Source organism: Dipodomys ordii, unplaced genomic scaffold (assembly GCF_000151885.1).
Source record: "Dipodomys ordii isolate 6190 unplaced genomic scaffold, Dord_2.0 Scaffold122, whole genome shotgun sequence".
Lineage (NCBI taxonomy): Eukaryota > Metazoa > Chordata > Mammalia > Rodentia > Heteromyidae > Dipodomys > Dipodomys ordii.
Window position 1 is genome coordinate 1,753,107 of NW_012267338.1, and position 10,881 is coordinate 1,763,987.

At 37.8% G+C, this 10,881-nt stretch overlaps 1 protein-coding gene across 1 annotated transcript in view; it reads left to right on the top strand.

Annotated features, from left to right (window-relative positions):
- Arfip1 (ADP-ribosylation factor interacting protein 1) overlaps positions 1-8,381 on the top strand; it is a 35,016-nt gene extending 26,635 nt beyond the window's left edge. The window contains exon 7 of the mRNA XM_013029787.1: positions 6,563-8,381. Within this exon, the coding sequence (XP_012885241.1) occupies positions 6,563-6,718 (156 nt within the window). The 3' untranslated portion in view covers positions 6,719-8,381. The remainder of the gene's footprint in view (positions 1-6,562) is intronic.
- The last annotated feature ends 2,500 nt before the right edge of the window (positions 8,382-10,881 follow it).

The following is a 10,881-nucleotide window of genomic DNA, read 5'->3' on the forward strand; positions in this document are numbered from 1 at the left end:
TGAGACTCCTATCTCCAATAAACCACCAGAAAACCGGAAGTGGCGCTGTAGCTCAAGTGGTAGAGTGCTCGCCTTGAGCTGAAGAGCTGAGGGACAGCGCCCAGGCCCAGAGTTCAAGCCCCACGACCGACAAAAAAAAGAAAAATATATGTGAAGAGCAGAAAAATATATGTAAGAGCAGAGTTCAAGAGATACTTGAACAGTAAAAGAAAAAGATATGTAAATTAGTAAATATGCATGGATTAATTGAATTGGTGTGTAAAATTGGAATTTTTTTACATTCTATTCCTTTATTCAGCAAATATTCATGAATTTCTTTTTGTGTGCCACTGTTGGACTAGGTCATAGTTGCATTATTTTTATTTTAGTGACTTAAAGGACAGGAGAAAGAAGAGATTACATAAAGGGGAAACAAAGGAGGAGGCTACAGTGCTTGATAAGAAATGTACTCGTTATCTTGCCCATGTAATTGTAACCCCTCTGTTCAGTATTTTCACAATAAAAAAAAAAAAGAAGAGAATACATAAGACAATAGAAAATGTAGAATGAGCCAAGCACCTATAGCTCGGGCCTATAGGTCTATCTATTCAGAAGACTTGAGATCTAAGCCAGCCTGGGCAGAAAATGTCTGAGAAAATTATCTCCAATTACCCAGCAAAAAGCTGGACTGGAGACCTGGAGGCATGGCTATAGTGGCAGAGTGCCAGCCTTGAGCAATAACTAAGGGACAGTGCTCAGGTCCTATGTTCAAGTCCCAAGATTAATACCAAAATAAAATAAAATAAAAAAGACTTAAACCCTGAAAAGAAGGAAAACACAGGGTACCTATTGTCTTTATTAGAAACTTTATTAGAAACTGTGTATGGGCATGAGGCTGATGAAATCCCAGAAGGTACCTTTCTTCCTCATAACTTTCAGGCACTGCTGGAGTGCCAGATAAGGTTTGGTGAAGAGGTCCTGAGAAAACGGTTGGCGGCCACAATGCTTAACATGTTGTGCTGTGCAGAAACAAATGCTAGAGATCTGCACTCAGGAAAATGAGAGCCTTCTGCTTCTTTTTGCTATCACAGGTGATGTGATGGACATGACTGGGGAAGAGCATCTACCATGTCCATGAGGTTTGTTGTCCAATCACAAAGCGGAGAGAAAAACCTGTGCCCTGAGGAAGCTAATGCTGGGAAATCTCACTCTACAATAATAAGTAGAGGCTACATATATGGAGTATTGTCCTAGCCAGGCTTAACATTGTGTCCAGTGGCTTTTATTCCAAAAATGAAGTATTGCCCCTAGACTTTCAGAGAAATATCTCCAAGCTGTCTGCATTCTCAGTTTGTCCTGTGCCTTAAGCATGCAGTTGGCAAAATCAGTCTGTGTTGGGCATATTGATTGCATTAAGAACAATGCATCACTAATGCTTATTAACTGCCGGAGTACCGTGTGTTCTTTTTAGATGTTAGTTATAGCCTTTGCAGCTTAAAAGTAGAACCTTTTGAGTAAAATGTCAGAGCAGTGTTTAATAATTTGACCTTGCACTGTGCCTTTAAACCTGACCTGGAAACCCTCAGCCATGACTCAGTACTGCGTGTTGACCCCGGCTCCTTGTATGACTCAGCTGCACGTTGCTTTGTTTGATTTTAAAAAGTCATTGATAAAGAGGAATTTTCCCTCTTCAGTGTAATACTGTTTTGATTCTTTTATCTTTTTATGCCATCCTTTAACTTTTCAAAAGATACTCTTTAAAAATTTCCTTATTATGAAATGATAAACCCTCTGTGAAACACCTTAATAATAACAATAAAATTACATTTATAAAAAAATTCCTAATTTTTTAAGGTGCTTGGGCTATAGTGGCACTTTAGTGGCTATTTAGTGGCACTAAATAGCCAATAAAGGCATTATGACCAGCTCTCTGTGATGAAGATCAGTCACAAAATCTGTTACATACAGCATGCTAAGTGAAGCCTGAAAAAGAAGAGATAGAGTTAGATGAAGAGAAATGTCCGTGATAGCCTGAAGTGTCTACGCTAGATGGCATTTTGATGAGCAAGACTGTGAAAATAAGTACTAGATAGGTGTAAAAGGTCAGGAAAAAGTCTCCAGATCAAATGTGTTAATGATTTATAAACGTATTGAATTTTCAGTTGTCTTCTTTCTTTCCTAGGGTCTTACACACGCTAAGCGAGCGAGCTACTGAGATCCAGCCCCAGTCCTTCTGCTCCTTGCTTAAAGCTTAAAGCCTAGCATAGTATTACTGCTCATAGATTTTTAAGTACTAATAGTGGTGCCTTAAATTTTGATAGAGCTTTTTCTATTAAGCTTATAGTTAATAAGTGAATAGAATTATATTTTTATATGTTATGTAAGATTGGGCTTTTCTCAAAAATATAGTTTTTCTACTGCCATACTTATAAAGTAAATTATACATATATTTTGCATGTATATTATGTGTATGTATATTTTTGTGGATAAAAGTGAGTGTAGCCTAACCATTGGTTTCACTGAGTTCTTACTGACTAGTAAGTGTCCAGAGGCCAGTGAGCACAGAATCTACTGCTTCCTTAGTGAACCTGTCTACTCATGGCCTCATTTTGCCGCTCTCACATAGCTCCATTTGATCTTTTATCTCATAAGGAATTTAGCATGCACATAATCCCTGCTTACATACTTCTCTCTTTCTTCTGGATTTCATGAGTATCTAAAGGAACAGGGACTAATCTAAACTTGAAACCAAAAATGGGATAAGAGAACTTGTAGGATAGGTCAAGAAAAGAATGAAGTGGGGAAACCTCTTCCTTTTCTTTTCCTTTTCTTCTTTCTTTTCCCTATGTATTACTGTGGTGCCCAGGCTTTCTTCAGATAAAGCTGTACTTTCTTACTAGTCTGATTTCCCCCTAGAGAAACCATTAAACTGACCTTTAACTAATCTGTAGAGAGTGCTTGCTGTAAGGATTTTGTATATTGTAATATCTCTATCTTTATAATCCGTGATCTAGATGGTCATATACCCAGAATACTGATGCTGCTACTGAGGCTAAGTACCTTGCCCAAAGTCTCACAGTCAGACGAGGTTTTTAAACATAGGTTTCTTTGACTCCAGAACTCAGCTTTTAATAAGTAGAATGCTAATGTTGCTCAAGGTAAGGCTCTTAAAATAGCAGAGAGAAAAGATGGGAATACATATAACCTTGGCAAACAGAAGCCATATTGATCATACCTAAACCACCAGCAATCAGAAGAGAAGGAATAAGTGAGCAAAGAGAACTAACAGTGAAAAATCATAGAATAGAAATGACAACACACCAGACAATTTTGGCTAAGGATGAGAAAATCTCTGTGTTTTGTTTTGTTGTTTCTCCTTGAGACAATGTTGTGCTATGTTCCCAGCCTGCCACAAACTCCTGGGCCTAAATGATGCTCGTGTCTCAGCCTCCTGAGTAGCAGGCACACAGCCTCATACCTGGCTAGCATTCCCCTAAGGGCTAGAAATCAAACTATTCAGAATTTTAAGGTGCTACTGTATATTTTAAAAACTAGGACATTATTGAAATCCCATGAGCTGTTGACATGACCTTATAAGCTGTTTTAGTTTTCTTTACAAAACACAGAAAGTAGTTCTTGCTTAGAACTACTTTTTTTTAACCTTCTGCTTGTCAGTGATTTGTTGAAACCTATCCCAGTGAGTCAGAAAAATAAAATCTATTCTTCCACCCCCACTTAGAGCTCATATTTGTCTTTCCTTCCCTCCTCCCTTTCCAGTGCCCACACCCATATTTTTGATAATGCTTCTCTTTCTCAACCGGTAGTTGCTTTAACATGACAGGCATTTCCAAGGCTGTTAAGAACTAATAAAATTATATTCTACGCTCCTGCTGTTGTCCTGGTGCCTTGCTAACTGGGAAAAATCGAGGATGGGCAAGAGGAAGAGTATTTGACCATTTTGAAGTAGTCTTGCACAAAGAAAGGATATGGGACTTCTCCCTACAGAATAGTTTTGGGGCTGGGGCCCCGCGGCTCACATCTGTCATCCTAGCTACTCAGGAGGCTGAGATCTGAGGATCACGGTTCAAAGCCAGCCCAGGCAGGAAAGTCCATGAGACTCATCTCCATTTAACCACCAGAAAACCAGAAGTGCCACAGTAGCTCAAGTGGTAGAGCACTTGCCTTGAGCTGAAGAACTGAGGGACAGTGCCCAGGCCGAATTCAAGCCCCACTACCGACTAAAAAAAAAAAAGAATAGTTTTGTTCTACTTTTTCTCATACTTTAACCCAAGCTACTGGTCCATAATTTGCTGCACTTATTAAAAGCTCTGTTTCCTAGACTTATTGGGAGAGCCAGTAATTAATTACTTTGAAGAACTTAACAATTATGATTATATTTAGACTAACTTTAACTTACCTTAACTGGAAAATGCTTGTTTTGAAATAAACTCTCTGAATAAGAAGGTATACATCATCTAACTTCGCTTTAAAACAAGAGTTCCTGCTTTATGGGTTCACCTTCAAGTTTTCCAGTCACTATAAGCTACATCTGGTAGTGCCGCATGCTGGCACTCATTTCTGTTTAAACCTTCTGCTTCTGTGAGAGGCATTGGTGCCTCACATCAATAATCTAGATACTTTAGAGTATCTCAGAGGCTGAGATATGAGGATCTCCATTCAAAGCCAGTTGGGCAAGAAAATCCATGATACTCTCATCTCCAGTAAACTACTGTGAAAAAGCCAAAGGTAGTACTGTGGCTCAAGTTGTATAGTACTAGCTTTGAGCAAAAGAAGCTCAAGGACAGCACCTAAGTCCTGAGTTCAAGCCCCAGGACTGGCACCAAACAAGCAAAAACATAGCAAAGGGCGGGGGCTGGGGGGAGGGGGGAGACTTCTGCTTCTCTCCACCTTGAGAATCAGCGTAGAGTTTGCTTTCTCCTGTAATAGCTACATTATTGTATGGTATGTTTGAGTCACTTGGTTGATGTTGCTACAGTGGTTTTGCTTCTATTTGATCTGGGTTTCCCACTATTAGGCAGAACTTTATGAAAATTATTTGTAATTGAGCTCACATGATTTCATGTAATTCTGATTTACAGTAATCATTTCTGGTATTAGGTGTTGAAAATGTGTCACTTGTCATCCCATTATTGCCAGTAATTGTTAAAGTCTTTGTCCGTTACGTATAATATACATTCTTAATTTGTAGGTTGGCTTTTCACTCTCTTGTAGTGAACAGAAAATAAAAAGTTCAACATAATTTATTGACCTTTTCCTTCATAATTTGAGGGATTTTTCTTTTTGTTTGTTTTTTTGTGTTTTTCTGGTGCTGCGGCTTAAATGCAGGACCTGGTCACTGTTCCTGAGCTTTTTTGTTTAAAGGTAGTGCTCTACCACTTATGCCACAACTCCATTTCTGGCTTGTTTGGTGGTTAATTAGAGGTAAAAATCTCACAGACTTTCCTGCCCAGGTTGCTTCAAACTACTGTTCTCAGATCTCAGCTTCTTGAATAGCTAGGATTACAGGCATGGGCCACCGGCACCCAGCTATAATTTGTGATTTTAAAAAAGAAATTCTTTCATGTGTAAGGTCATGCACCCGTGCTAAAGTGAGTGAATGACCTCCTTTGACCAGCCCCCTGACAGCTCATTCCTCCAAAGAGAAACTCAGGCCCAACAGCAGAGGTAGCTGAGGCAGTTCAGATAGAAAACGTCTTTGGAAATGGTGAGAGAGACACAGGGTAAATACACATGTTAGATGACTACTTTTGTACTTAGCATCATATTTCAGGTATTTTTTCATCAATCAAACAAAAGTCAGTTCCAACGAATATATTTCACATATATTTATCAAATAGTTGCAGTTATAAACAAGACCTTAGGACACAGCTTATTTGTAAATATTTGTGATGGCTTGCTTTATTTTGTCAAGAAAAATTCATAGAGGTAGTGTCGCTTGGCTGAAATGCATTCAGCATCAAAAAAAGAAATTGAAAATAACCACGAGTTATATGAACTTTAAACACATTGACTTCTGGACAGCACTCTCTGCTGTTACTTAATTCTTTACAAGGAAATGCAGTATTTCAAAGTATTCAGCCGTTACAGTTCTACAAAAGGCTTAGCCTTACTGATAGCTATGTGATAGGTATAGCATAGTAATAACATGTAATTTTTCCTATCTCATTGTCTCCCATAATTTTGAATATATTTATCTTGAGGAGAATTTCATAATATTTTAAATGCTCTCAATAATATTTGTGATCAACTGGGCTGAGAATTAGTTGAGTAATAGAATACATGTGGCTCCAGGTTCTATTCCCAGCACTGGAGGAGAAAACGGTTACAGAGCATATGTGTAACATTTTTAACTGACCTCTTCCTGTTAGGGTAATTAAGAAGTCATCAAAGGCCCAGTGACCCCACAAAGCGGTATATACTTGCTGGGTGTGAATACTGTGTCATTATTTAAATGCTTTTCTTAAGGAGAGACTTTAATTAGGGGATGTAATTCGTCACCTTCCATTTCATTGTCTCTAGCTGCTAATGCTGGGTCTTGTCTTGTCACTCTGCTCATCCACAGGTTAAAGTGTTGCACAATCAGCTGGTCCTTTTCCACAATGCCATCGCTGCCTACTTTGCTGGGAATCAGAAGCAGCTTGAACAGACACTTAAACAGTTCCATATCAAATTGAAAACCCCTGGAGTGGATGCCCCATCTTGGCTTGAAGAACAGTAAAATGTCACCTGGCAGAAAAAGCACGTCTTAACTGTTGTATTCGTAAACAAGCCTAGTAAGAGTTAGTGGTGAAGGGACAGCCAGGGTGGTGATTCTTGCACGTAACTTAGTATGTTCCCTTTTTCATACCTTAACAATTGCACCCTTCATTCGATGAGCAGGTGAGTGGTGTTCATGTAAATGTAATTTCTATAATCTGAACACAGTAATCTTCCTTTTTGAGAAATCCTTTTGTATTGTGAGGGTTGATGGCTATTTCTGTAGTTTAAAAACATCTAATATAGATTTGCACTGATGAGATAAAATTTCAAGGTTTTTGGTCCTGGAGATGAGGACCAATTGTAACTTTTCCAAAGGGAGGTTTACATGATTTGTATCAACATCAGATATTTTATATATGAATATATATTAAACATCTTTAAGAGATTCGTTTTCGTGTATTGTCTTAAAAGGAAACTATTTTGCAGAGTAAATTATATGGTGTTCATGCAGCATACACCCAGGTAGCAGCTGTGATGAATGAATAATTGGCTCGTGGAGTTGTGAACAATAAATCTACCATTGTAATTTTGTTTAGACATTTTTTGAAAAATGCAGGAATCACACTGTCCATTTTGTGAGGTGTGTAAGCTTATGAATTTGTATCATCCAAAGTCACTAGTGGTTATATTAGCAGTTTATTTTGATTTATAATGAAACCTGCTATGAGATACTTTTTTTTTTTAACCTGAAGACTTGGGAATGGAAATTCTTGATAGTTTCTAAGGTAGAAATCTGTACTTAGAAAGCTTGTTTCTGGGTAAATTTCATTTTGATAGAAGTGAATTCCTAGACAGCTTTCATTGACTTCCTTATATAGCTATACCAATTAAGCCTTAAATCACAGATATGTGCCTTCTCAGATACAGTAATTCTTGTTCAACCAATGTACATAATCCATAAAGAAACCTCTTTAGATAATGTTGATGTGTCTGATCCTTAGAAAGGAGCACCATATGTAAATGTTGGATTTCTTTGTTCTTATTAAACCATACTTGAGGTTTATGGTAAAAATCAGCCTTCGAGTTTACTGTTTTGGTTTCTCTTGATTCCTTTGGAGGAATGAGAACATGGAAGGACATTTTTCTTTTGGGTAATGAAAAGGTCTTGTGGAACTGTGGTGGTATGGGGTGGAAAAGGTGACAGAAAGACAGTGCTATTCTGGTGTGTGGCACTGCAGGTTTTGTGTTCAGTGTTTGACCTGTCTGCTGTTCTTCAGCAATCTAATCCTCTTTAAATGTAAAGTTCCTTTAATTTTTTTGTCATAAATATAAATTAGTATTTTAAAAGATATCTCTTCTCCTGTTCATTTCTATTGTATTGAAATGAAGTACTTAAAATTACTGTTATACGTGAACTTTGTGGATTGTAAGATTTGTTATATATGTCCAAATGCCTTTTAGCTGGCTTTTTAATTAATATGCCTGTTTTGAGTGCTTACTACAGTGTAATGTGATTGTAAATCATAAACGTATTTGAAATCATTCCCCCGTGTATATTTGTACTCTGAGAGCCTTATTGGATTCTTCCAACAGAATAACTACTCGTGATTATTCTCTTACATTCCCCAGAATGTGCCTCTGGTGTGAACTTTGTATTCTTATTAAAAGTGTTTGCTACGGTACTTTGTGTCTCTGGCCCTCATAGTTTTAAATCAGAAGTCACTGTTTAGAAATTCTGAGGATACAGGGTATTTCATTTTTCTGAACTCTAATAGCAACAACTACAAAATGTGCTTATGTTACTTACAACTGTCATGCTGAAACTGGTTCTTCTCCCCAGGTCTGCATCTCTTGGGAGCTAAACATGTCCACTCTCAGCACATCTCAAGAAACAGTTGTAGTAGCAGCCAAGCTAGGTAGTTCCATGGATGAATGAAAAAAGGAAATGAAAAGATAAATTTTGTTCATCATGTCACTGCTCATTTGAAAACAAATTAAAAATGTATGAGAGAAATAAGTAAATTCAAATACTGTCGAATGACACATTTGCTTTCCTAGGAAAGTAACTCATATCCTTTGTAAAAAAAGAAGAAAAGATCATAAAACTTCCCAAGAGAACAAATACTGTGTGGAAACACTTAACTCTCCTGAAGTTAGATATTTCAGTTACCATTCCCCACTTCCCTACCCCCAGTCCTGGGGCTTGAACTCAGGGCCTGTCCCTGAGCCTCCTTGTGCTGAAGGCTAACACACTACCACTTGCACCACAGATCCACTTCTGGCTTTTTCTGAGTAGTTTATTGGAGATAAGAGTCTCACAGACTTTCCTACCCAGACTGCCTTTGAACAGAGGTCCTCAGATCTCAGCCTCCTGAGAAGGTAGGATTATAAGTGTAAGCCACTGGCACACAGCTCCCTTACCAATTTTTATAGTATCCCTCGCATTTATATTCTGTAACAGGCTTGCATTCATCTTGTACTTTTGTGTGGTTACTTCCCTCAGCTGTATTCCTAGAGAACTTTGTACTTGATTTTCAGATAACAGCCCCAAAAGCACACATAGGCGACTTATTTTGCGGATTTGTAAACCAATTCACAAAAAATGAAATGATGCATAGAATCAGCAGGAGACTACTACATGTAAATGTTTTACGTGAATGGGAAAACTCATGAAGGCTGAACTATGAGATTTAGGGAGTTTGAGATATGGAATGAAAGGGCAGGAGATGAATAGAAACAATTGGCATTTCTCTCATTCAAATACCAGTTACTCCAGAAAAAAAAAAATTACACCAAAGAAACTAATCTCTTCATCCCATACTATCAAATCTTAAGGTCTGAGAAATTCCTGGGCTAATAGAAGTAATTTAGCTGAACATAGACCTTAACCATTTTTTTCCATATTCAAAACATATCCTGAACACGAGATCTGAAGGTTCCCTAGAGATTATTTAAACACTTTTACCAGTTGAAGAAACCAAGCACACAAAATATATTAAACTAATTAGCTGACCCACCATCTTCAAATATAAACCAAATGAGTGTTTGAAACTAAATACATAATTGCTCTTTTTTTTTTTTTGTCGGTGGTGGGGCTTGAACTCTGGGCCTGGGTGCTGTCCCTCAGCTCTTCAGCTCAAGGCTAGCACTCTACCACTTGAGCTACAGCGCCACTTCCGGTTTTCTGGTGGTTTATTGGAGATAGGCGTCTCACGGTCTATCCTGCCCCGGCTGGCTTTGAACCGTGATCCTCAGATCTCAGCCTCCTGAGTAGCTAGGATTACAGGCGTGAGCCACCAGCGCCCGGCCATAATTCCTCTTTAAATCCTGCTATTTCAACTGTGTAATAATAGGTTATATCAATTTCCTTCTATAGGTGAGTACAAATATATATATATATAAATATATATACATACACACACACATGTATCTGTATAAAAACTATCTTCCCAGGTTAAAAAGTTAAAAAAACATTCACCAATGAATTCATATGATATGCAGTGCAAAGTATGGAAGATATTTGTTCTTTCCATTGACTTGTAATTTTTAACTGCAAATAAGAAATGATGTAAGAGAGAAAAGTGTCATGGAAAAGTAAAATAAGTACATTGGGGAAAAAAGTGAAAGAGAAGTTTCATTTCATCATGTGACTATTGATTTGAAGAATAATATACCTACCTCAAAATGTGCTGTCTCCTTTAATTTTCCTTGCAGATGACTGTAGGTGTGAAAAATAAAAGCAAATTCAGTTGCTAGTGCAACACTTGTATGTAATTTTTGCTACTACTGTTAAACTACGTAGAATATCTACATTTTGTAATAATCCCTAACTACATTTTGGCACATTACCACCTTGAGTCATAGCTCCATTGCTAGCTTTTTGGAGGCTACTTGGAGATAAAAGTCGCATGGATTTTCTATTGCAGCTGGCTTCAAACTGCAATCCTCAGATCTCAGCCTCCTGAGTAGTTGGGATTATAGGCATGAGCCACCAGTGCCTGTTCAGTAGCTTCTTTTGTGATCCACTTAGTTGCCAGGAGAGTTGAGACTACCTTTTTCACTCAGTTCTAACCAAATTTAGGCATTAAAAATACCTGATTCTCCTAGAAGGAGAAAATGTTATATCAGTAAAGACTATCCATCTATAAGTAGACTGTTTCCTTCTCAAAAAGCTAGGAAAAT